The sequence below is a fragment of the Panthera uncia genome (genome assembly GCF_023721935.1).
Source record: "Panthera uncia isolate 11264 chromosome A1 unlocalized genomic scaffold, Puncia_PCG_1.0 HiC_scaffold_17, whole genome shotgun sequence".
Classification (NCBI taxonomy): Eukaryota; Metazoa; Chordata; class Mammalia; order Carnivora; family Felidae; genus Panthera; species Panthera uncia.
The window spans coordinates 27,271,943-27,299,377 of NW_026057577.1; the positions used below are offsets into that span (position 1 = coordinate 27,271,943).

The 27,435-nt window shown below is 46.4% G+C and overlaps 1 protein-coding gene and 1 non-coding gene across 3 annotated transcripts; one reads left to right on the top strand and one right to left on the bottom strand.

The window, feature by feature from the left end:
* On the bottom strand, positions 1–27,435 carry VDAC1 (voltage dependent anion channel 1). 2 transcript variants are annotated; one of them, XM_049649170.1, is made up of 9 exons: positions 27,020–27,435; positions 16,214–16,286; positions 15,669–15,718; positions 14,605–14,757; positions 14,468–14,520; positions 7,571–7,798; positions 3,807–3,957; positions 1,868–1,925; positions 1–946 (listed from the first exon to the last, which is right to left on the bottom strand). In XM_049649170.1, the coding sequence occupies exons 2-9, from the start codon at positions 16,278–16,280 to the stop codon at positions 855–857; spliced, it is 852 nt and encodes a 283-aa protein (XP_049505127.1). In that variant the 5' UTR covers positions 16,281–16,286; positions 27,020–27,435; the 3' UTR covers positions 1–854. The 2 variants fall into 2 exon arrangements, with proteins under 2 accessions (XP_049505127.1, XP_049505128.1); XM_049649171.1 differs by lacking the exon at positions 27,020–27,435 and adding an exon at positions 26,796–26,904.
* Positions 10,013–10,115, top strand: LOC125935827 (U6 spliceosomal RNA). Its single transcript, XR_007461812.1, has one exon. It is a non-coding gene; the product is annotated as a U6 spliceosomal RNA (small nuclear RNA).

A 27,435-nucleotide genomic window follows, 5' to 3' on the forward strand; every position in this document is an offset into this window, starting at 1 on the left:
TGAGGTTTCAATATTTTATTCAAGTTTTACTTTAAGTGATGTTAATTACAGCATTTGAAGGGGAGGATCTAATTCCACACAAAATGGAAGACTCTAAAATGTACCCATTAAACTGCTAAAAAATAAACTGAGTGGCGAGAATATAACAGAAGTCCAATTTAGATTCCGAATGTTGTCACCATGTGATTACAGTCACAGAGACTCTTCCCAGCTTGCAGCTGGGACTCTTAGAAGCTATTTCATACTCTGGTGCAAGGGCAAAAAAAAACACAACATGAGAGGGAATTAAGTCCTGAATTATTGGCTTCATCACATCCACCTTCTCCACCCCAAATGGCACAAAAGAAACAGCTACCACGCCCTGCAGACTACTTTTGGTGTAAAAGAGGTGATGGACTGGGGTGGAAACAGGTCATGAAAATCTGTCTAAAAAAGTCTCTTTCAGATGATTTTGTACACACCATCAGTGAGTCTCTCCTTCATTAGGATAGGAAACCAAAGTTAATTCTCAGGAAGTCATAATTTCATCCATTTACCCAATACCAGTTTACAAAGTGCCTACGAAGTCTCAGCTTCCACTTGCAGCCATTTCTAGATAAAAAAGAAACCTGACAATTCTAGAGGGCCACCAAGGTCCCCCAAAGTCTACAGCTGAAAGGACTTTTCTTGGAATTGGGTTTCTTCTGTACCTCTGAAAGGGTAACACCTTAAAGCTGAATCATCTTTAACCTGGAGGTCTAACATGATATTTAGCAATACTCGCATCCCAGACATACGACATTAAAAGGTACACTAAATTCTGAAGGTAGCTATGCTCAAAATAGTTTAAAATTAAACGATTGTACAGTATTTGTTTATGCCTGAAATTCCAGTCCTAGACCAAGCTTGTGGCCACCAGCATTGACATTCTTGCCATCCAGCAAAGCTGAGAGCGTCAGTTTGATACCTGCAAGGGGAATAACCAGGGACAAGGAAAGGGGAGGGATGGAGGAGAGAAACAAAAAGAAAGGTCAACACAGAGCAGAAAGGTTAACACAAGGAGGAGTACCTAAGCACAATGGCAAGACAACACCAGATTCAAAACCTGCTTCAGCTGTGTGTGATCAGCAGGCAAAAAAACCACACGGCCCATCAGTCCCTGTTACTGAACATCCATCTGATTAATTCCACAGGCTTTCCAAATCCACTTTAGGGAGTCCACTTTACTTTGTCCTCTCATTGCCCCCTGCTACAATCATCTCTCTTCTAGTGGCACCATGCAGTAAGCTTCTTCAGCAAAAGTGCCTTGAAAGGAAGTCCAACCATAAATCAGACTCTGAGATCTCACTCTCGGCATGGACACAAACACACACACATGCATGCGACTAACTGGTATTTGAAAGTTTGATTCTTTCATCATGTAATCTCAGATTTGTAGAGTTCAAAGACCCAACTTGACCAAACCAATCCCAAAGTGGTATTATCTCCCGTAGTTCTAACATACTATGGACCAGACTAGCCACCTGTGCAGAGGAAATCGGCACAACGGTTTTACAATGAGGATGACTTATGGGCTAGTTTTAAGAATCTGCTAGAAATAAGTATCAGACACTACGTACACAATGGAAAAACAGATGGAAGAAAATAACCAAAGGTGTAACACTCTAGCCTTGGCCTTTTTCTCTCCTACTTACTACTTCTATGCTCCAAATGTTTTATAACAATTCTGCACACTTTTATAAACATTTAATTATAAAACTTTCTCTCCACTCGTTTATAATGTACTATTCAGGCATTATATAAGCAGTAACATAAAGCAGCAAACCAGCACCACAATTTTTCTTTAAGGCAAAGAAACAATTTCACTAACTTTCAAAGCAACGCTTACCTGGCTTTAGGGTCTGAGTGTATCCTAAACCTATCAGGCTGGAGTTGTTCACTTTAGCCTAGTCAAGGAAAAGATAAGACAGAGTGAAATTGTTAAGTACTTTATGTTTTCATCTCCAAAATGAGTAAGAGCTTTGGAACCAACCAACTCAGACCTTCAGAATCAAATTCTCTTTTTTCATGACCACTTTGATTATGAAATTCATTAAATTCAACATGAAATATATCAAATTTGAGAGCAAAGTCTCAGAAAAGAAACTCAAAGAGTCAACACAACTGTCAGTTAAAGGAAAGTTATGGGGTGCCCGGATGGCTCAGTCAGTTAAGAGTCTCACTTCGGCTCAGGTCATGATCTCACAGTTCATGGGTTCAAGCTCTCCATCGGGCTCTCTGCTGATAGCTCAGAGCCTAGAGCCTGCTTCAGATTCTGTGTCTCCCTCTCTCTCTGCCCCTTCCCCGCTCATACTCTGTCTCTCAAAAATAAATAAAACATTAAAATAAAATAAAATAAAATGCATCCTGGAGCAAAAGAATGACCTAGCCAGTCACTTAAATTTCAGCATTTTGTGAATGCTAATTAATAATTAAGTTCAATAAAGAAGTTGAGTCAATGTTACCCTCATTCCTCTGCCTGAGTTGTAGGAAAATCTGGGCCTCCCCCTGACCCCCTTTCTAGTGAAACAAGGAGAGGTCAGGAGCAGAGAAGGCTCATGTCATGAGAACACCAAGTCCTGGCAAAAGCTGAGGCTGCCAAGGTACGTTTTCCTGCTTGAATGCTGTTTTCAGACCTGACAACTTCCATAAGAAAGAACAAAGCAGGGGGAAAGATTTCCTGGCAGTAAGGGCCCCATCTGGCTGTTCCTTTTTGCTTATACCATCTAATTAATAAGGCCCCTCTTCCTTTGTTTTAACTGCGTAACTTTAAGGGAGCCAAATTCAGTTCCCATTTCAAATGGGCTGTTTGTAAATTACACAATAACCATCCTGCAACATGAGACTTCCGCATTCCACCCCAAAGGGAAGCAGCCAGCAGTGCCCTGTGACAACAGAGATGAGTTCAACAGGATTTAATGCAAAAATCGTGCAGCAACTCAACCGCGAGCAATGCCACCGAGTCTGCAAGATTAGATGCCAACTACTAAGTGCCAGGGTCTGGTTTCTTAATATCCAATACAAGAGCTGGCAAGAGGATGAAAAATGAGAAGCATTAAATGAACATGAATCCTGAGGGTCCTCTCTCTCTCAAAAAAAATAATAATAGTAATAATTTTTTTAAGCCGGGGGGGAGATGCCTTGGTGGCCAGTCAGTTAAACAGCCCACTTTAGCACAGGTAATGACCTCACAGTTCATGAGTTTGAGCCTACACCAGGCTCTCCCCTGTCAGCGCGGAGCCTGCTTCGGATTCTCTGTCTCCCTCGCTCTCTGCCCCTCCCCTGACTGCCCTATCTCTCGAAAATAAACATTAAAACAATAAAAATAAAAAAATAAAACCTTAGGGTTCAAGGTGACCCCCTTTAGAGTCTGCAGCATGGAACATGGGCTGATAAGAGCAGGCTCCAGAGCAAACCAGTGTGGGTCAAGTCCAGGCCCAGCACCCCAGCACTTACCAGATATCTGCTCCATCTGCCCTCAGCCTCTCTGAATTTCCAGTTCCTCATTTGTGCAAACAAGGTTGGAATGATATTTCTTTTTTTTTTAAAGGCACCTGCCTCAAATAGGTTGTGTAAGAATTAAAGACAGTAACCCACACATAATGGGCTCCGCACAGTGGCTGGCATCTACAGTAAGAGCTATTACTATCATCACTTTCCTCATTTCAAACTCTTTGCATAGAGAAAAAAAAATCTCTAGCTCCAGCATGGAACTCCAGCAATCCAGAAGGATTCCATCCTAAGCTTCAGGTGGAGCCTGGGTGATGCGTGATTCCACAGGTACTCACCGAGAAGCAGGCGTCAGGATCAATCTGATACTTGGCCGCTATTCCAAAGCGAGTGTTACTATTTCCTGCTGTCCAGGCCAGATTAACGGCGGTCTCTAACTTCTTGTTCACCTTCTGATAAATGGAGCCACCAAACTCTGTCCCATCGTTTCTGCAAACAATCAGAGCACAGGTGCCCATCCACCCCTGAAGGCAGCCTGGAGCTGGGCACAGTGGTCCAAGTCTGACAGAGGGCAGGGCTGCTATAAATGGACCAAAATGATCACAAAACGAGTACCAAAGTAGGGAAAAGCCTGATAGGAATGGAACAGACACCAGCTTTGGGAAGGTTCAAAGGAAGGGAGAGGCTAGTTTTCAACCACCACTGGGAACACCCAAAGGCAGGAAGCTGAGGCTGCATGGAATTTGAAATCTGCTTCCAAAATATTCTTTAAAATAGAAGCAGCAACTAAGAAAATGGAATTCTGGGTGATTTTTTTTTTTTTTTTTTTGCTGCTGCTGCTATGTTACCTCTTTTGTCAATGCATCTATCATAACAGTGGTAAGGGAGTAGAAGCAAATGAGAAGAGAACACAACCAGAAATGGTAAGAAAGGGTGGGCCACCCATGTTCTTCAGAAGGTTACAGCCCTTAGCACCACCAGCTGCAGCCACTGCTGAGCGGGCACAGCCAAAACCCACCTAGCCCCCTGGAGGGGCAGCAATTACAGAAGAACTTGACCTGCAATTCAGACTTTTCCACCTGTGCAATACTCTTGGCCCAAACTGCAAAATCTCTACAGTTCTGATGGGATGAAAAGGAGACATTTGGTGCATTACAAAATGTTTCCGTCTTTCAAAAATGGAATGAAACCGAACTGGACAAACTCCTTCATCTCTTCCAAACACACCACGGTGTGATTTGGAAATATCCCTTTCCCCTCCTTTCCATTTTTAACATAAAACAATGTCAAAGTTCTGCCTCGTCATTTTGGGTGCTTCAAGTAGAAATGTCATCAGAAACTAGTAAGGCAGAGCCCACGTACTCCGGAATTCAGCAAAGAGCTTAGAACTCACTAATCCAGGGACAAACTGCTGATTCACTGCAAACTCCGCTCCTCACTAATATACTCTCCCTAAAGTAGATGCTCATTAAATACATTCTAAATGCTCAAGTTTTCCCCTGAAATTCAGTGATACAGACCTTGTACTTCCAGAAAGTACAAGGCCAGGACAGGCACCCCCTGATTTGCAGGGAACCAGAAAATCCACAGAACAGCAGCTTGTCACAGACAAAACTAAAGTTTTTGATTAACTTTAGTATAACTGAAATCGGGAAATTTTCTTGGGCTCACATGTGTATCTAAAAAATGTCAGATTTTTCATTATATTCTAAAACCAGCAACACTGCCTTCCTGTTGGGAGCTCTCAAAACCATAAACAGAGGGAAGTCATTGTTCAAATTCATCTACATGAAGCACAGAGCACAACTATGACACTTGGGTCTCTGCAAGCCCTAGGACAACCCAGATGGCTGTGTCGGCAGTTTCCACGCCAGCTAAAAATAAACCGTGTCCACTTAATAAAATCAGGTATGTGAGGCTCAGGTATGTGGGGAAAACAGTAAGGGCCATTGCTATTCCTAGAATTGGTGCCAATTTCCAATTCGACACCAAGGAAGGACTTTCCATTTCAGTCATAACTCTAACTTAAAAAACACTTCTATTGCTTGTGTCCTTTTTCCTGTGACATTTTTGTATGTTGCCTTTTTTGAATTTATATACCTTTTTTGACTTTTTTTGGGGGGGGGTGTACATTTCTATGAATTTTAACACGTGTACAAGATTTGTGTGACCACCACCACAATCAGGATAAGGAACAGCTCCACCACCCCCAAATCTCCTCACACCACCCCTGGGCAGTCACACTCTCCCCCACTCCCACTCCAGAAACCACTGGACTGTCCATCACTCTGGTTTTCCTGTGACTTTTTAGCTTCAAAAAACTCAAAACTGGGGTGCCTGGGTGGCTTAGTTGGTTGGGCGTCCAGCTTTCAACTTCGGCTCAGGTCATAATCTCGCTGCTGTCAGCTAAGCCTGCTTTGGATCCTCTGTCCCCGCCCCCCCTCTCTTTCTGCCCCTCCCCCCCTCTCAAAAATAAACTTTAAAAATAAATAAATAAATAGGGGTGCCTGGGCGGCTGAGTCAGTTAAGCTTCTGACTTCGGCTCAGGTCATGATCTTGCGGTTCATGGGTTCAAGCCCCACATCGGGCTCTGTGCTGACGGCTCAGCTCAGAGCCTGGAGCCTGCTTCAGATTCTGTGTCTCCCTCTCTCTCTGCCCCTCCCCCACTCACGCTGTTTCTCTCCCTCTCAAAAATAAACAAACATTGAAAAAATAAACTCAAAACTTATTATAATAGATCTGTTATATCATATTAATTCTGTTATGTTAACAAATAAATAAACTCAAAATAGATCTGTTATATTAATTCTGTTATGTTAAAATAAATAAATATAAATAAACTCAAAACTCAAAATAATAGATCTGTTATATTAATTCTGTTATGTTAATTATACTAATTACAGTAGCCCTTCCTTATCTGTAGGGGATCCATTCCAAGACCCCCAGGGGATGCCTGAAACCACAGACAGTACCGAACCCTACATATAGGCTACATTTTCTCCTATACATCCATACCTATGACAAAATTTATAAAGTAGATGCAGTAAGAGATCAGCAACAATAACTTTCATGATTTTAATAGAACAATTATAACAACATACTGTAATATAAGTTATATGAATGTGCTCTCTGTCTCAAAATACCTATTGTACTATGTATGGCCTTGTTATGATGATGTGAGATGATAAAATGCCTACATGATGGGATGAAGTGAGGTGAGTGACACAGGCCTGTGACGTAGCATCAGACTACCGCTGACCTTCCAAAAATACATCAGAAGGGGGATCATCCACTTCTGGACCGTGGTTGACTATGGGTAAGTGACATCGCAAAAAGTGAAATGGCAGTTATGGGGGAACTACTGTATAAAAATTTTTCAAAAAACTTTGTAAGTGGAAATGTTATTAAATACTATACATGTACCACTTAACTCTAAGAAGTCACTTCTTTAGTGACCTCTAGTGGAAAGAAAGAAATCCGAAAAAGTTGTCCCCCAATTGTGGCATCGGGATTTTAGAGATGAAACATCCGTTTCCCTTCACCTACATCAGCACTCCACTGCACTCCAATTCCCAAGCTTAACTACAAGGGGCTCTCTAAGCCAATCTGCACTTTTCTCTTCCCTTCACTGTACTATCTGGTAGTTAGTCAACTTTTGCATGCTCTGCCATGAGAAGACACTGTATGGAACTGAGATCATCATCCCCTAACCTGGTGTCTCAGATCTATATTTCATTAAGCATGGCAAACTGACCTCAGGCTTCATACAGAGAAAGAGGGGCAGCCACACCTTTCCCCACTATTTTGTTACTAACAATGAAAGGAGTTCCAATGCCCACAAAGGGAAGGGACACTCCACTGGACTGACGTCATGCCCTTGCTGTAACTGATCAGTCATTCTGTACCAGTGACAGCTCCGACCGTCTCTAGAACACAAAGAGCCCAAACCACTTCCAGAATTGGACAGGTGGGAAACAGAAAAAGACCAGCAGGCCATGTGGCTCATGTGATGTCAAAACACTCACTTTAAAGTGATTAAAATGTGAGCTTGAAAAGCAATCCCCCTCCCGCACACACTTACACATGACACTCACGTACTTACACATTAGTGTGGAGCTGGAATTCGTCAGTCTTGTAGCCAACTGCAAAGTTGCTCTGGGTCACTCGAGACTTTGCAGTCTCAAAATTCATCTGGTAGCCAGCCAGCCAGCCCTCATAACCCAGCACCAGAGCGCCCCGGATCGAAGGGCCGGCGATGTCGAAATCCACATCACAGCCCAGGTTGATGTGCTCCCGCTTATACCCTGTCTTGATTTTAGCATTTTTTTTCCTGAAGGAAAAGAAATTGTATTAAAGTCATAAGCTAACTCACCTTGTGACAACGATACCAAAAGAATGCAAAAAAAAAAAAAAAAAAGTTTTAAAGCTCAGGTTATATACAGGGATGGAGGGCAAAGTCAGCACACCCCAGATCTCCCTTAAGCAGCTGCTGTGCCCCAATGGAAGAACACAACCTCTCTTCAACCACAAACCCATCTGCAGAAATGCCACAATAATCAAGTGAGAACATAGGCAAGGGGGGGCACTAAGTAATTTTCCTTTACTAACCTCTCCCTATGCCTAATGTAAGAGCCTACACAGGCATTTACTAGGTAGAGCGCTCATGTAATTATGAAACAGATGTATCTTTGCTATTCTCCAAGTCTATGAAAAAGACACATTATATCTGTCATGAAGGCATCTATCTAAACAGCAGCTTTTTTTTTCAAGCTTTTATTTCAAGAGATACAGAGAGAGCATAAGTGGGGGAGGGGCGGAGAGAGAGGGAGACTGAAAATCCCAAGCAGGCTCCACACCGTCAGCATGGAGCCCGATGTGGGGCTTGAACTCACGAAACCCTGAGATCAGGACCTGAGCCAAAACCAAGAGTCGGATGCTTAACCAACTGAGCCACCCAAGCGCTCCTAAACAGCAGCTTTTAAGGAGATGGTTGCTTTCTTACTTTGTGGTTCACTTAGTAAGTAAATAAAGAAACAAATACTAGGTACATCCCTCCTAAGTAAATATGACAGATAGCTTTTAACTCGGTATTCATGAGATCCCAATGAGCATGTATTTCTGAGACCTGGGTACAGATGTAGAACCCGGGACCCTGTAGTCATGGGGGCTGGGAAACCTCAGAGCCTGGAGCCTGCTTCAGATTCTGCGTCTCCCAATCTCTCTCTCTCTGCCCCCGCCCCTGCTCGAATTCTGTCTCTGTCTCTCAAAAATGAATAAACATTAAAAATTTTGAAAAAAAAATACTGGCAATGGATTGAAACATATCAAATATGTTTAAATCTATGAACTCATTCATACTGACACTTAAAACACACACATTGGGCATCTTTAGAGACTAGAGAACCAATGTGTTACTTTGAAACAGTAAATAAAAAGGAAGCAAACGTTTACTACCTTTGATACACTATCTCAGAGTAACCAATAGTTTAGAAGTTTCTTTTTATCAAAATAGTCTACCTAATAAATGAAGAATAAATGATTAAAGTGGAATTATCACCAGTCTGTAACCCCTGAGTGAACTGTGAATAGCACTAACGTACAAAGAAAAAACCCACCCTTCTATGCACATCCAATGGAAGCATACGTCACCACTTTTATTCTACCCTCTCCCCTCCCCAATGGAATCTAAATGCAATGAAGCCTGTAGACTTACCAATTCACAGTAAATATGAGGGACAGGGTAAGTTAAATGACCATAGAGAGGGGCGCCTGGGTGGCTCAGTTGGTTAAGTGTCTGACTTCAGCTCAAGTCATGATCTCACAGTCTGTGAGTTTGAGCCCCGCACTGGGCTCTGTGCTGAGAGCTCAGAGCCTGGAGCCTGCTTCGGATTCTGTGTCTCCCTCTCTTTCTGCCCCTTCCCTGCTGATGCTCTGTCTCTCTCTGTCTCAAAAATATATATAAATATTTTTTTTTTAATTTTTTAATGACCATAGAGATACATACAGCATAGTTTAGTCTATGTGTAATCTTATGAGACAAATGACCTACTTTCAACAAATAAGTTAGAAGGGGGGGAGAAAAAGGCAGAGGAGAATCTAAAAATTAAAGAGATTTAAGGAGGCAAACGACCCAATTTTCACAATTTTGCACAGACAATTTTTTCTATATTAATTTCTATTAATTTCTATATTAATTCTATAAATTAAAAATGAAATCATGTAGGAACACCTGGGTGACTCTGTCGGTTAAGTGTCTGACTTCGGCTCAGGTCATGATCTCACAGCTCAGGAGTTTGAGCCCCACATCAGGCTCTGTGCTGATAGCTAGGAGCCTGGAGCCTACTTCAGATTCTGTGTCTCCCTCTCTCCCTGTCCCTCCTTCACTTGTGCTCTCTCTCTCTCTCAGAAATAAATAAACATTAAAAAAAGTTTTTTTATGAAACTATGTAAATTTGATCGGACTAGAGATTTAACAATATTAAAGAAAGATGATTAATTTTTTACAATGTAATCATTTTGTGACTAAACTTTTTTTAAAAAATGTGTGCCTCAGCAGCACATGTATTAAAACTGAAACGATACAGGGAAGATTAACATGGCCCCTGCAGAAGGGCGACATACAAATTCGTGAAACGTTGCAAATCTTTAACTACAGAGAACAAGCTGACAGTTACCAGATGGGAGGGGGCCAGGGGTTGGGTGAAATAGGTGATGGGCTTAAGGAGTGCACTTGTCATGATCAGCACCAGGTAATGTATGGAATTGTTGAATCACTATATTGTACACCTGAAACTAATACACAAGACTGTTAACTACTAGAATTAAAATAAAAACAAGTGGCAGCTGGGTGGCTCAGTCAGTTCATCTGACTCTTGATCTCGGCTCAGGGTATGATCTCACAGTTCATGGGTTCAAGCCCCATGTCAAGCTCTGCACTGATGGCTCAGAGCCTGCTTAGAATTCTCTCTCCCTCTCTCTCTGCCCCTACCCCACTTGTGCTCTCAGAATAAACTAAAAAAAAAAAAAAAAAAAAAAAAAAATCATCATTTAAAGATACATATTGGGGCACCTGGGTGGCTCAGTCAGTTAAGTGTCCGACTTCAGCTCAGGTCATGACCTCACAGTTTGTGAGCTCGAGCCCCGTGTTGGGCTCTGTGCTGACAGCTCAGAGCCTGGAGCCTGCTTTGGATTCTGTGTCTTCTCCTGTCTCTGCCCCTCCCATGCTCATGCTCTGTCTCTCTCTCTGTCTCTCAATAATAAATAAACATTTAAAAAAAATTTTTAAAGATATATATTAAAATATCTACAGATGAAATTATGCAATAACTGTTATTCAAAATAATCTGAGGGTGGAAGAGACTGATTGTGAGTGCATAAATAAAACATAATTAGCTATGGGTTGATAATTATTAAAGCTGGGTGATGGGAACATGATGAAGGTTTATTTTTTTTTTTAATGTTTATTTTTGAGAGAGAGACAGAGAGCAAACAGGGGAGAGGCAGAGAGAGAGGAAGACACAGAATTCAAACCAGGCTCCGCGCTCTGAGCTGTCAGCACAGAGCTCAAGGCAGCGCTTGAACCCAAGGACCGCGAGATCATGACCTGAACTGAAGTCGGAGGCTTAACTGAGCCACCCAGGCACCCCCCTGATGAGTGTTTAATATACCAGTCTTTAGTATGTTTGAAATTTTCTATAACAAAAAATTTAAGGTTAAACATTCCAAGTCATCAAGGAGATGAGAATTTCCAAGGTCATGGTTGAAAATAAAGCCAAACACCCTTCATAAGTGACAATGATGCTTACAACTTTTGTTCAAGTTGCTTTGGTACATTTTCACAAGCTTTGAAGGAAAGGAATAACAACCAAACAAATTATCTGTCAATAAGAAAAACTCAAAATAGGGGCACCTGGTGTCATGATCTCATGGTTCGTCAGATCAAGCCCTGTGTAGAGCTCCAAGCTGACAGTACAGAGCCTGCTTGGGATTCTTTCTCTCCCTGTCTCTCCCTGCCCCTCCTCTGCTCATGCGTGCTCTCTCTCTCTCTTTCTCTCAAAATAAAATAAACCTCTTCTGGTCTGCCTACCCTTTGGAGGAAGCAACCTGGGTTTTTGCTTATCCAACTGGCACCATGCTAGTGGGGTGATTGATGAAAGGCAGCTGCTCAGAGGCTGACATTTAGGAAGGGAGGGAGACCAGCACTGTAAAAATCAGGGATCTTATAACCACTGGGTAAAAAGCTGCTGCTGACCAAAGTGTGCTGCTTGTGGCAGGGCCTCTGACCAGTGGTGTGGACCAGCCATCCCAGACCATTTACATGGTGCCTCCTTACCCTGTCTCAATGAATTCTGGCCAGGAGCACAAAGTCCTCAGAGAATAGGCAGTGCTCGGGCAGTGACTCGGGTTTCTCTCCAGGCTTCTGCTCTAATGCAACACTCCACGTCTTTGGAGTTTTCCCTCTTTCAAGTATTACTGGGATTTTTTTTTTTTTTTTTAAGCTATTTAAACAATAGCACTAACTTGACAAGCACCTGAGAGAGGCATGACTCTGATATCCAGTTAACGATCTGGTTTTTCTGTGGTAGGTGCTCAATGTGGGGGCTGGTCCCTAGAGGAGTTTGCAGCCTCATCCATTTGTGGTCTACACTCAGCTCCTTCAGAAGCCACGATGCTTTCCCAGGCTATCCGCCTCAGTAGGTTTGGAAAGCCAGCTTTCACTTCCAATCTCCATAAACCATCAAAACCTGCCTCAAATACCCAGGAGCAATGCGGATACACTGTGCCCACCATCTTGGTTTCTATATGCCATTCTTCAATAAAAGGAACTGAAGCTCCTTGCAGAAATGCCTGATGGCAGGACTAGAGCAAAAGATGAGCCTGCTATATCTTCCGAAGTAGAGCTCAAAAGAAGTGACAGGGGATTATCAAAAGCACACTTGGAGACACGCCCAATGGCCATATCTGAAACAAATGAGGAATCAAATATATTGTGGTAATAGGTTATAACCCACAGGATAAATGTCTGTGGATCCATATCAATATAAATAAATGATTCAATAAATAAATGGAGAAGGAAGAGCTCCTCCTTAGAGTAGAATCCCAATTAATAAATGCAGAAGGCATGATGGGAAGAGAAAATCTTTACCAAACATACTATTTGCAGGCAAGAATCACTATGGATACTAATTTTGTTTTTCAAAAAGTAAGAAACAGAATATTTACATAGTCTCACAGTATCTCCCGACATACCCATTTACAAAGAGAAAAGTAACTTCATAGAGAAACCTGGCAAACACCACTTTAATCAAGTGATCAAAGTTAGTATCACCAGTAAAGAATACTGACATACACATCCTGATATCACGCACAAGACAGACCCAACATCACTTCTGTGGCTGTATAACAGAAGTGTTATAAGATAATAAAATAAATAATATAACAATAATATAACATAATATAATAAAAATGCATAACCTGAGTTTGACCATGAGGAAACATCAGACAAATCCAAACTGAAGGATTCTACAAAATAATTCATCAATCCTATTTAACAGCGTCCAGGTCATGAAAGACAAAGAAAGACTACATTCTAGATTAGAGGAGACCAAAGAGATTTGAGGACTAAATGCAATCTAGTATCCTGAAATGGGTCATGGACCAGAACTAAGACATCAGTAGGACAACAGATTAGTTAACTGTATGACAGCCATATAAATTTCCTGGTTCTGATAATTACATCATAGTTATGTAAGATGTTAACATTAGGAGAAGCTGGGTGTACGATGTAAGGGAACCCGACATGCTATTTGTGCAACATGTGTCCCATCTAGTCACTTTGAAAAGCACCAGGGGCTGAGGCAACCAACACACGGTCTTGCCTCCTGATGAGCCCAATAACAGTGAAGCATAATTGGTTTGTGGCTGGGGGACATGGGGCAAAAAGTGCAGCCTCAGGAGCCACATTGCACTTAAAACCCATCTTCTCTCAGTGCTCCTATGTAGAAAACTGGGGAAAGGGCCCTCCCAGCCTGAAAACTGGGGCTGGCAACAATGATCGCTCAGACACTGCTTCCCAACATCGCCGGCTGTCTACAGCCTTGGCCGCTTACATCATTCCCAGCAGCCTCACTCACATGAAACACAGCATTACTAGACCACACAAATCTTGTAGCCCTCCACAGATGAAGCCAGGATGGCCACAACACGCAGCACAGAATCTCACTATAAAACACTGTTAGGGGTGCCTGGGTGGCTCAGTCGGTTGGTTAAGCTTCCAGCTTTGGCTCAGGTCATGATCTCACAGTTCATGAGTTTGAGCCCCACGTCAGGCTCTGTGCTGCTCAGAGCCTGGAGCCTGATTTGGATTCTGTGTCTCCCTCTCTCTCTCTGCCCCTCCCATGCTCATGTGCGCTCTCTCTCTCTCTCTCTCTCTCTCTCAAAAATAAACATTAAAAAAAAATTTAAGGGGCGCCTGGGTGGCTCAGTCAGTTGAGCATCCGACTTCGGCTCAGGTCATGATCTCTCGGTCCGTGGGTTCGAGCCCCACGTCGGGCTCTGTTCTGACAGCTCAGAGCTTGGAGCCTGTTTCAGATTCTGTGTCTCCCTCTCTCTCTGACCCTGCCCCATTCATGCTCTGTCTCTCCCTGTCTCAAAAATAAATAAAACATTAAAAAAAATTTTTAGGGGCGCCTGGGTGGCGCAGTCGGTTAAGCGTCCGACTTCAGCCAGGTCACGATCTCGCGGTCCGTGAGTTCGAGCCCCGCGTCAGGCTCTGGGCTGATGGCTCGGAGCCTGGAGCCTGTTTCCGATTCTGTGTCTCCCTCTCTCTGCCCCTCCCCCGTTCATGCTCTGTCTCTCTCTGTCCCAAAAATAAATAAAAAAAAAAAAAAACGTTGGAAAAAAAAAAAAAAAAAACTTTATAAAAAAAAAAAATTTTTTAAAAACAAACAGATAAAACACTGTTAAACGTCCTTGCTAAGAAAACACGTGAGATTCTTACCCTGTGTTTGGTGAGAAGGATGAATCAAAGGTCAGCTTCAGTCCACGTGCAAGCTGAACAGAAAAGAAACATGCCAGGTTTAGTCAAAGGCAGGGCAGCAGAATAAAACTGTGTCTCTTCGCAGTGACCACCATTACCTGATCCTCCACAGTAATCTCTGTGCCTAATGTGTTGTCAGTGTTCCATTTCTCCGTAAACGTCAGACCATATTCAGTCCATCTGTACTTGGTTTCCAGACTGCCCGTCACTTTGGTGGTCTCAGTGTTGGCAGAACCTGAGCTCGTAAATTCCTGTAAAGCAGAGAGAGAGTCACGGCCTGTTCCCCAGGGCTCCACTGAAGCATCCTAAATGGAACGGACTTTCCTTTATGCAAGAGGTGAGACCTGAATGTGTGGAGGCAAAGGCTACTTCTACAATTCAATTCAATATTTAAATACAGATGGGATTAAAGAGCCCTGTTAGTTAAAAGACTCTTACGGGGAATTCTCTGTCAGGAGACAGCTTCCTTCCACCCTGGTAATACATTAGTCTCGACAGGAAGACAATCCCGCTTCCACAATACTTACAGCCAAATACAGACCAAAACCTCTGAGCTCAAGATGACACTGGAGTACATCAACCCCTAAACGTCCTCCTTTCAACAATCCTCACACACACAGTCTAAAAGGGATTACTAATTTTTTTTTTTTTTTGATAATCAGGTGGCATTGAAAACAGCTCAATTTTAAAAAGAAACAAGGAAAAATGAAACAGTTTATTAACTCAGTGAGTATTAACAGCTGCTAAACTAGGGACCTATCAGCAGCATGCCCCTGGACCACCCATCCCATACAGGATGCGATGAATGTGACAACCACAAACTGCCACAATCAAAAAGGTCCTTTCAGGGCACCTGGGGGGCTCAGTTAGTTAAGCGTCCAACTCTTGATTTGAGCTCAGGTCATGATCTCACGGCTGTGACATTGAGCCCCGTGTCAGGCTCCTTGCTGAGCACAGAGCCTGTTTAACATTCTCTCCTTCTCTCTCCCTCTGCCCCTTCCCGACTTATGTGCGCACTCTCTCTCTCTCTCAAAAAAATAAAAAATTTTTTTTAATTTAAAAAAAGGTCCTTTCATTGGACTCTGCCACCCAGGACACGGTAGTTATCCTCTCCACTGATCTACGATAAACCCCCATGCTCCGTGTCGGTCAGACAACTTACCAGTCCATTCTCAGATTTTGTCTTCAAATCGAGTTTGATTAAGCCAAATCCTAAAGAAAGAACATGGGAACTGTTAATAGGCTAAATAACCAGCTCAAGAGCAGCATCTCTGCCTCCCTTCTCCTGTTTCAAGATGCCGTGAGTGTGCAGGGTGCCTGTCTCCACTGCTGCCTGCCTACGTGTGGAACTTTGGCTACCGAACAGTGGCTGTGCGCTCCCAGCAGAATGACAGGGAAAGGTACGGGACAGTGTGAGCACAGGCCTAAGGATGGGCAACACTTAGAAATTGCACTCCATGACCACGGCACACACAGAGCTGCTCCCGCCTGTGGGAGAGGAAACCAGGGCGTCCACTTGTCTGCAGTGATTCGTAAGCCTGCCCTTACCAGGTATACAAACCAACACTGCTTTATTAGGCATAGTAGGCTTGTCTTTTTTTTCCCCCGACATCAAAGTTCTGAGAGTTGACCCACCCAGGCCTCCCGAATTGTGAGGGGTAAAATCCCAAACATGCCAACCCAGCCCATTAGCTCCGAAACACTCACCATAACCCTTGGTGAAGACATCCCTGGCACATTTGCCAAGATCAGCATACGTGGGAGGTACAGCCATCTTCTGCTACAATAAAAGAATCACCAGAAGACACACATCAGTAATTAGGGAAATTAGTTTTCCATCAATAAAAATTATTAGCTATAATTAACCACCAATAAAAATCATCAGCACAGAGTCCCAGGCACTTTATTCTCCCAGGTGTGCACAGAGAAGCCTTGCTCTCTCGTGCCTCCTCATGTCGAGAGGTGGAGACACCCAGGTAAGTTCTGTCGACAGCAGACCAGCCTGCCTTTAGACCTCTTCTTCCTTGGCACCCCCAGACTGAGCACAAGTGCAGAATATAGCAGCAGTCGGTAAACATTTGCTGAATGAATTAACTGTCAAAGACAAATTCCCACGAGCCAGCTACTTTACTGAATCACAGGACTCTTGCCAATAAAACATATCTTCTTACAAAATGTCGGCTGCTATGGCATTCAGTGTACTGAATAGAAATCAGAGCTTTTCAGGCCATCCTATTTTCCATATGGTTCTGATTTCATCCATTCCAACAAAATACTTACAGAGTACCTACTATGTGCCAGAATAAACGCAACTTTTCAAAAAACTTTGTATTTCAGGGGACCCCATTTTTTTGAGTATCAGATTCCTCACAGAGAATACAGTAAAACCTAACAATTAGGCAACTCTTCACATGGAAGGAGATATAACCACATCGCCTCACCCCGCCAAAAAAAATCAATTCAAACAAACATCTATTGAGCTACAATGTGACTTTATTTTTTAAAGTACTACTTGAAATTGTTGCATATCACTAAGTCAACAAGCATTTATTAAACACCTCAGGGTTCAAGGAAGGCAAGTAATTCAGAGTCCTTTCCCTAAGGCCACACTGTGTCCCTGAGAGGCTGTATTCTGACGCATTACATACACAGAATTAAAATCCTAATCCAGGACAGCGCGAGCGCACACGCGCACACACACACACACACACACACACACACACACACACAGTGTGCTCCATCCAGGAGGAAAGGAGTCATGAGAAAGCACCATGATCTGCACCTTCTCCATTTCCCAAATCATCAGCCCTAATTAGCAGGAATCCAATTAACCCAAGGATGGTTCCATTAATTTTTAAAATATAGTATACCTAAATTTCCAAACTGAGCCTGCATATATCCCACCTGAATTCACCGACGTATGCACTCACACAAGCAAACACCTGCACGGCATGTTCCTGGTAAGTGGGAACCCAACGAAAAATGTCTCAATCGGGACGCCTGGATGGCTCCGTCGGTTAAGAAAAATAGTTCAATCGGTCCTAGGGGGAGCAGCATCACCACAGGAAGCTGCATTCCTGACATAAGCTTTAACATCCTAGATGCTGCAAGGAGCCCACAGAAGCAATGAGTACGCTATAAAACAAACAACGACAAACTTCCACCACTTGAAGTAATAAAATTGTGGTCCAGGTCCTATGGTACTTTTTTCAGAGGTTCTGCTAATTCCGCCTCCATTCACTTTTTTGTCAGAGCAGAGTGGAGCAGCCCAGCGAGCTGTTTACGATCCTCTTTGTTGCTCTTGTTATCTCTTGCACGTGATCAGACTGGAACCATGGACAGCTCAGTCCACATTAGGATCAGGGCACAAAGAGCATGGGGGAAGATCCATTTCAGGCTGTCCCCATTGGCTGTTTCAAGTCTGGGGACCCCCCCCCCCCGACCTGTCCCCCTTCCACCCCAAGCGAACCTCACAGGCACATCCACCCCAGGGACAGCCAAAGAAACCATCCACCAGGTCATGCAGAATACCCCCAGCCTAAGGCGTGGATATGTCTCAGCCACAGATGGCCCTGGCCCCTCCCAGAAGCAAGGAAACAAACCTGCATCAAAGGCTGAGGTGATGGAGCCCCAAGGAAACTTGCAGAACATCTCAGCAAAAGATCCAGAACATTCTCTACGGCCACCAGTGCCAACAGGTATCAGTGGACTGAGCACCCCTCTTCAGCGCTGCCCTTCCCCAGCTGGACTGCAAACTCAGCCCCAGGGTGAGGAAAGAGCAGTACAGTGGCAACCTCTCTGGGTCAGCCAAGACCTCCCTGTACCTCAGGGGCCAGGGCGTTCCAAAAAGTACCCTCTGCTGTGGCTCTAGGACCCACCTCACCAGACACGAACAGCTTTCGCATCAGAGAAAAGCAGATCACTCATCATTTAATGTTCCCCAAATGCTCTCACTCATCACTAATCCCCCAAAAAAAGAACCAGCAAAACCACCTGTCAAAAAACACTCCACCACCGACAAACATCACCCTAAAGTACATGGCCACTAAGGAGATTACCATCCAAACACAAGGGAGCTGGGAGGGCAGAGGGAGCTTGGATGAGGCCAGGTTCTCCTTGCGGCTCCAGCTCGGCACCTGGCAGGGAAGATGCACAGGAACCCCCAGCTGAGCGGAGCCAAACCCACTCCTGGACCTGAGGAAACACCCACCCAGAAGCCAAGACGCTCCCTTCACCACAGGCCCACACCTGCTGTGCAACTGTAGCTTCCCCTAGGCTTTTGCTGCAGCCTTCTCTTTCCCCACCCAGTCGCCTCCTGCATTTATCTGACAGGACTGAGGCAAGGCCTGAGGCAGTGTGCCTCTGAAAAGCTCCGCTTTCTTACAACTGCCAACAGCGCCTAGAAAATGCCCACTTTTACACAGTTCTCAGCACCCGCTGCAAAAATCATCTTGTAGAAATGATTTCCATTCATGTTTTCTCAGGCCGGGACCAGGGGGTGTGAAAGAGACCTCAGCATCCTGCTTTCTCATTTAACACGATGCCTGTGCTGATTCTAAGGCTGAACCCTGACCCCCTGGCCCCTACCTCCGCCTAGATCAGCTCCAAATCGCTCCAAATCGCTCACCATCTGTCTTGGTGGCATCCACCCCATGTGCCTTCAGAAGCCCAGCCTCTAGAGTCCGAGCGTGAGGCGGGGCACTTTGACACAGGAAAGCAGCCAGCCCTGGACAGATGGGAATCAGAAGCCGGCCTGGGTGAAGGCTTCAATGCAGAGCCTGCGAGCATGGTTCCCAAGGATAAGTGGAACATGAGGGACAGACAGGACTGGACTGAGCAGACCTTCCCACAGTCACTGATGACTTTGAGAAGGACCAGTAAATCACAGTGGGAGACAGGAGTCCCTTGTTTCCCTCCACTGCCTGTTCGCCTACCTACCCAACCATTCGCTGGCTGACCTTGAACAGATTATGCAAGCTCCACTCCAGCCGAGGAATGAAAATCCAGCCCATACTGGAAACTCAGAGGGGAGAGATAGTATATCGCCCAGCACAGTCTGCATAACACTTACATAACCTCCACCTTGGGGGGACATATCTTCCTTGACTCATCAGTTGCCTGTCAGTGACAGCTGCTCTGCTTCCAGCGCCCCCACCACACCCACACGTGCACACCTACCCCCAACTCACACCCTTGAACTCAAAGCAGCCCAGAGCCTGTCATGCATAAATTTATCCAAAATATGTAAAAAGCTATGTGTCAAAGATGACAAGCCCTGGCAAGTAGCAGGTATTCAATACAAAGGTCTGTTTAATGAGAAAATGTGCAAGGAGCATGAAAGTACTTTTATAGTAGAAGGAAAAAAACAGAAACTTAGTATCTGACAAGAGTCTAAGTAAACGGCGATGTCACCAAGCAGCAGGAGCGCCCTCTACAGGGAGGCTGTAGCACCGCCAGGAATGGGGGGTGGAGACAGCCACAACTAGTACCCTCTCCACCCGCCTTGGCCTAAGGAGAACTCAACTCAGGCTGATGAGACCACCAGGCTTCAGAAGGGAGCAGGGCCACTTACTACCTCAGAACAAGGTGTGGACTTTACTCTAAGGGCCTCAGGGAGCCACTGTAGAGTGAGTGACACACCTGTGTTTGAAAGGCTCACTCAACAAACAAATCAGCAAAAATGCAAATGAAAACATCCACTATTGGTGTGGAAAATGGTCACCCCTGTTCACGCCAGTATAGGACAGCCCCTTTGGAGACAACTACTGGCCAATGCGTAAGTGGGCATGCATTAACCTAGAGACAATTCGACTGCTAGGAACCCAGCCAAGGTCCCCAGAGAGGTGCACACGAGGATGCTCACTGCAGCATTAGTTCTGTAACACAAGCCAGAAGAAATCTAAATGTCCACCAATGGGGAAATGAATGAAAATTAAGGTACTTACAAAAACTAAAGAGCACCATGTGGTAATCAAAAAGAATGAGGTGGATTTATGCAAGGTGCCATAGAAAGCTATCTTTGACACATGGCTGACCCTTGAAAAGCACAGATTTGAACTTCGCAAGTCTACTTATATGTTGGATCTTTTTCAATAAATACAATACTGTAAATGTATTTTCTCTTCCTTATGATTTCGTTAATAGTATTTTTTCTCTAGGGGCTCCTGGGTGACTCAGTCAGTTAAGCGTCCAAGTTCAGCTCAGGTCATATCTCGCAGTTTGTGAGTTCAAGTCCCGCATCAAGCTCTGTGCTGACAGCTCGCAGCCTGGAGCCTGCTTCGGATTCTGTGTCTCTCTCCTTTCTGCCCCTCCCCTGCTCATGCTCTCTCTCTGTCTCTCAAAAATAAATAAACATTAAAAAAAAATTTTTTAAGAGTTCTTTTCAAAAGTAGTAATATTTTTATCCAGCTTACTCTATTGTAATACAATATATAATATATATGCATACAAAACATACAAAATATGTGTTAATTGACTGTATAATATCAATAAAACTTGAGGTGAACAGTAGTAGTTAAATTGGGAGGGAGTCAAAAATTAGAGAAGGATTTTCAACTGCATGAGGAGTATGCACCCCTAACCCCCACAGTGTTCAAGGGCCAACTGTAGTTCATTGCACAAAGCAAGTCACAGAAAATGTATAATTCTGCATTATTAGAGGAAAACCCTTTCACACACACGTTTATGCGCTCACACATTTGTGAATGATGGGAAAGCATGTAGGAAGGCTACAAGCCCATCTGTACATTGTGGCTGACTGGGAGCTGCTTCTGGAAATGAAGGGGGTTTAGGAAAGGAGGAGAGTTAAAATAGGATTTTCATTTCTTATTCCACTTTATTAAAGTTGTTTGTACATACTGATAACTTTTTTAAGGACATAAAATTTAAAAACCCAACCAACGTGTCTGAAACTGAGCTACGCTGCCTTCACGATGCCACAATAAGCCACATTCTAAAAGACTGCTGCAATAGAGGTGCCAGAAGGAAAAGGCCACGTGGGAAGTATCTATCCGGGTTCCAAGAACAGATTCCAACTACACTGAGATGGCAGGGTTAACAGGCAAGGCCTGCAGGGGGAACATTCTACCCTCAGATGACCACCTGTGGCTCTGGCCACCCTGCCCAGGAGGCAGGAGTAGGGCAGGGCTCCCTAACTTTAATGTGCATGAGAACGGCCTGAAGCACTTGTTCAAAAGCCTCCTTCCCTCCCTCTTAGCCTTTCGCAGCCTAAGAAACAGGCAGGACAGCACTTCTGTCGACAGAGGTAGAATCCTGGCACAGGAGCCGTGGTACCCTCAAAGAGCTAACAACCACTGCGGTGGGGGACACAGGGAGCAGAGTGGCCTTAAGTTCCCAAGACTCAGTCTTGTGAGCAAGGTAACACCTAATGGATTAAGAGACACCATCTTCAAGAGCAAGGGTACAACAGCACTAGGACCCAAACACCAGGAGCCACCCTGCCACGGATTGTCACAGCACAACTGGGTGCCCAGGCAGCAAGGCACAGTGACTATGAGAAGGAGCTATGAGCCTGGCAGAGGATTTACCAGCACCAGCCTTTACTAGCTGTGTAACTTTGGACAAGCCACTGATAACTTACTCTCCCAGGGTCTCATTTTGCTCACCTATAAAATGGGGCTAACACTAGTGCCTTTCTACCAGAGCTACTGCAAAGATTAAGTAAGTTAGGTAGGCAGAGCACGTAGGAGTATCTGGCACACGGTGAGGGCTCCATAAATGGCAGTACTAATCACAGTCCATTATTCTGGATATTCTCTGTCCCTTCAGATCCATTTTTCTCCTCCATCCTGCTCTGTGACCCAAGAGCTGATCACTATGGATTGCTATCAAAGGCTATGTATCGTTGGTTTTGGCCAACAGGAGGCACCAGCAGGAGATGGGAGAGAGGCTGGAGTACTCATTTCCCAAGCTCCCTCCCTGCTGGGCCTCAGGTGGGCAGTGACTACTTTCCAAGGCCACAGCTCCTGCCAAGGAGCTCCACACTCTACTCACACCTTTGCAAATGGCCCCTTCATTATGCTTTCTTTTATCACCCCATGTAAGTGTGCAACTGATTCGTGCAAGGCCCCTGACCAAGAGGGTAGTCACCTCCACCACCATCACCATGACCATCCTGGATTTCCCTTAGAAAGGGAAAATTGTAGGAAAGCCTTTGGTTCTGCTGTTTCTCTAACATCATTTAAGGTGGTTTGTCTGAGCAGAACTGGGCCAGCACATAGGAGAAGCACCAGACCAGCCAGGGATTAGAACAAAAGCACCTCCCCCTAACTCTGGGGACCAGGAAAAGCAACTTCCCCAGCAGGAGGTTAGCCCAGCTCTGAAAGCCAATATATCAAGCCAACACCATCAGAAGCCTCCTCACACCCCTATCCCTATCTCACGGAAAAGGCAGCCCCTGGTTATGTCTACCGGATGCTGGCAAAGCCGGTGACCTGTGCTCTGAAGCAAGTCTGTGCTCCCAGTACAGCTGCCCTCCCCTCCTACTCCACGAGAGGCTCACACCGGGGAGCCCGGCTTCCTAGGCATTGCTTCTATTTTAAAACACTCTGGGAGCTAGGCCACCACCAGCACAGCCTTCCATAAGAAGCCGCAAGGGAATGTAACTGACTTGGGGGCAGCCTGCAGGCCCACCCACCCATCAAAGGAAGAAAAGCCTGGGCTGGCAGGCAGCATGGCAAGGTCTGGGTCCCAGGTGCACCCAGGGCTCCTGTCTGACCTCAGACACCTCACATTTCCTGGAACCTCGCTGCCTGGCTTGACCCAGTGGGGTTTAAATAGACAGTGCTTGGGCAAGTAGATTTGAGAGTCAAGCAGCCCTGAGTTCCAATACCACTCCACGACTCTCCAGATATGGGACCCAGGGCAAGTCACAATGTATATGCATTTCACGTTTCTTCAGCTCGAATATGGGGAAAGAGTATCTGTCTCAGCATCACCGTGAGGACTGCTAATATGAAATACTTAATACAGTGACTGGTACGTGGTAAGTACACAACGACCAGAGAGAGGATTTTATTACAGGTTTACATTTTATAGATTTCTTAGTATAATTACCGCTGCTGTGCAGGTTATCAAAAGGCCACCCTCAACCACAAGGTCCAGAGTCCTCCCTGACCACATGAGGTACTCTTGAGCTGAATATTGTCCAGGTAAGTCCTGGAAGAATGTCTCCTACCTCATCCCAGTAAAAACTGACCTTTCTCCTGATAGACACCCAGTGTCACTGTCCTTGCAACAAAGAGGAGTGACTCCACTGATTACAATCCACTGCCAGGCAGCCTACACACAGCCATACACACGTTCACTCTGCTCAGCGTGAAAGGAGAACAGTTCCCCTCTGAACAGCAAATTCGACCTTTCAGATGCATCCACATCTATTAGCTGGTGGCAATGGCCCCTTGCCGTGGCAACTTCAGTGTGGAATTACCAGCACTAGAACTAGCCAGACCAGGTCCCAAATCCCAACTCTGGGCTCAAGCCTCCTGACCCATGAAAAAGAGTGCCTCTCTCCCAGGGTTTGCAGGATGGTACATTCAACGTCACACATATGTTAAGCCCCGCAGAAGGGTGCTGAGCAGGCCCTCAATAAAGAATGACTGTGACGATGATGATGATGGTCACACTTTTATAAAGGAGACACTGAGGAACAAGACAGTGAGTTGACCTGTACTCAATCCTGTGGCTCTTGTCAGAGCTGTGTTGTGAGCTCAATCTGCTCCCCAGGACTCTTTCCAGGACAGTTCTGGAAAAAGGGCTTAGAAGCCCACTCACCCTCACCTCCCTGAGAGCAAGCAGTAAAATGGAGGATTGTGCCCAGGCCCAGCAGAGGACCCCATTGCTCACTTTTCCTCAGTGGATACCAGAAGAGTCTGTGGGGAGCCCAAGGCCACAGACTCTCTGAGTTCGCTGAGGGGGCTGCCTGCAGGTTTGGGCTGGCTCTCTCTCTCTCTCACACACACACACACACACACACACACACACACACACACACACATCTTCCCCAGTCATTCCCCAGTCACCACCACCAACGATGTCAGGCCATTAAAATTCCATCAAGGGCAAAGTGAACTTCAGTGCCTTGGGAGCATCCCATCAGTAAAGATGGGGGGGGGGGGGTCAATGTCCCTCATTACCACCAGCTTGAAGGTTACTGTCCACATCTGCCCAGGGTCCAGCAGGATCGGCAGCCCACAGGCAACTCCTCACTATATGGTCTCCCGGAGCCCCTGTGTTTGTGTCTACAGACAGCCCTTGCCTCTACCCAATAGAATAAAAATACAGAAATAAAACTAAGCAATCAACTGAGAGCAGTACCCCCCTCCCCAAGGTCAAGCATTTTATTCAGAACAACTCCAGCAGAAGTTATCGACCCACCCACCACCCACCATCAGAGAAGGGAAAAAGCACTTAGGAGAATCCCATTCACCCTGGTCGCCCTCCCCTGCAGGCCCAGAAACACCAGTTCTACAACTTTCCCACAGGACCTGGTAAGTCACAGAATGAAGATAGCACGTTTAAAGCAGTTATGTCAAATGGGAAACAGTTTTGCGTCTCAGTGCTCTAGGGCTGTACTTTCCGCAGGAGCTCTTTAAACAGGCGTGACCCTCGGCTAAGCAAGACTATTTTCTGGAAGTGAGTGAGATAGATGTGTGTGTCCCTCAGAAAGGATGTCCAAGATCAAGAGAATATGGTCCGGGGCTGCAGCCACTACATATGCCCATTCAATAACTTCACAAATACTTAATGAACAACTACTACAAGACATATGCTGCAATGGTAAAAAAACAAAAAACAAAAAACAAAAAAACAAAAACCACAACTATCCTCCTATCAGTAAGGGTAAGGTGACTCTTGGATAAAAAGGAAGAGCACATTTACCCCCACAGACCCTTCTCAAGTACCTACTGTGTGCCAAATGGCACCACCCCAGGCAATGAAAACAAAGCTGCAAAGGGCTTAAGCCTAACCCTGGAGAACTCATTCCAGAGCTGGGGTGGAGAAACAAGGCAAGCCCTGGGCAGCCTGCCCTGGCCTTGCCAACAGCACATTAGGCAAAGTAGGGGCCCATTCTCTACCTCCTCTGCGGAGGTAAGGCTGGTCAGGGTGATGGAGACCTCAGGTGAAACCTTCCCTCAGGTCTGCACGCACTTCCTGCTTCAACCTGACCTTGTCCATAAACTTAAAAGAATTTTTCATTAATGATCATGGAAGTTACTCAATGCCTGGCACACAAGTGTTTAGCAATAACGTTTAAAATAACAGGGGCTATATTTATTAAACGTTTTCCAGAACACCAAGTGGAGTAGAATGGTCTACAGAGGATGGGCTAAATCCTCCCCAAAAGCCTCAAGTGTCAAGGTTTCTACTGAAGGTTTGGCGTTAATCAACTCATATCATTCTTCCCAAAGATGAATGGCCGCTACAAGGAGAGCTACAATTGCTCCTATTGTACAGATGAGAAAACTTAGGCTTCGTATCGCCCCGGCTGTGTGACCTTGGGCAAGTCACTAGGATTGCAGCCCTGAAATCCAAGGGCTCCAACCAGTTTCGTGAAGGCACAGACGCACTCGGTGAATGAATGAGCAACCGAACCAGGATCTCTCCTAAGGCCAAGGAGGCCACATCCGCTCCCCGCAGGGCGTCCTTTCCCAAGGCCGAGCCTACTGCACAGGCTCCTGCGGCCTAAGTCGACTCTCAGCCTCTCGTTCCGCCCGGTAGGGAGCTGGCACGCGCGGAACAGCGCCGGGCGCCAGCTTCTCCGGGCGTGGACCAGACAGGCCGGACAGGGCGTGTGGGGCTGGGAGCGAGGGGCCGCGGTCGTCTCAGGAACTCATGCCGGCGGCGACAGCGTGGCCCGCACAGATCCGTGCGCCCAGCCCGGTGAGTGTGGGGGCAGGCGGTTCCCCGCCCGACCCGCGCTGGCGGGATCGAGGGCCAGAGGGCGCCGCCGGGAAAGGTCACCTAGACCTGCAGCCGGCCTGGCCTTCACGCGGCGGCCCGTGCCCTTCCGCCCGCAGGTCCCCGAAGGATCGAGTCCCAGCCGCAGGCGCCCCCGGATGTCCGGCCTCCCGCTCCCGCGCCCCGGCCCGCTTGCCGCCCGCCTGTGCGGCCTGCTCTGCGCCGGGAGCTCCCGCTCGGCCCCTGGGGCCCGGTCCTCAGCCCCTCGCCCACGCCCGCTCCTCCCCCCCCACCTCCTGCTCAGCTCCCCAGGGCAGGGCCCGCGACCCCAGAGGCCGGCAGATCGCGGGCCCATGTCCGCAGCGCCTACCTCGGGGGCGGTGGCGGCGGGCTCGGCGGCTGCTACCGCGGGGGCTGCAGCTCGAGGAACGGAGAGCAGCGGCGGGGCCGAGGGCGGGACAGCGCGGACGGCGGCGGCGCGGACCCGCCCCGACCCTGCGCGCCCGGCCTGGCGAGCTCCGCCCCTGGGCCCGCCCCGGACACCGCCCAGGCCTGGGCCCGGGTCCCCAACCAGCTCCTGGCCAGAACCCTTACCTTCCTGCGCCCTCAGTGCCCACCGCGGACGCGTGTGCCCGCGGGCGTGTGCGGGCACGCGTGGGTGCTGCGTGCGCCCGGACACGGGACCGGGGAGGCGTGGGGCTGACGTGTACAAGATGTGTGCGTGCGCGGGGACACGCGTGCCAGCCGCCCACGGGAGCCAGTTTTGGCTGGAAACGCGCCAGGTTGAAGCCCGCGTTGGGGGGGGGGGGGGGGGCTTCCGGTTCTCTTAGCCGTGGCCCGGGGCCTCCTGCGCTAATGGAAGACGCACGGGATCCTGGGCCCCCAACCGGTTCTCGGGGCTGGGAGACAACGGCCCACCCCCAAGAGATGATGTGGCGTGCGGTGCCGGACCAGGACCTAGCCCGGTTCGACTAGTTGATCCCCGGAACCCCCACCTCGGCAAAGCCCCC

What these genes read in the sequence shown, in the direction of transcription:
- VDAC1 (XM_049649170.1), bottom strand. Translation starts at nt 16,280, where the DNA reads ATGGCTGTACCTCCCACGTATGCTGATCTTGGCAAATGTGCCAGGGAT. An exon ending in TTCCAGCTCCACACTAATGT is followed by an intron (nt 3,958 to 7,570) that starts GTAAGTACGTGA and finishes GATTGTTTGCAG; the next exon opens with AAACGATGGGACAGAGTTTG. An exon ending in ATCCTGACGCCTGCTTCTCG is followed by an intron (nt 1,926 to 3,806) that starts GTGAGTACCTGT and finishes TTCCTTGACTAG; the next exon opens with GCTAAAGTGAACAACTCCAG.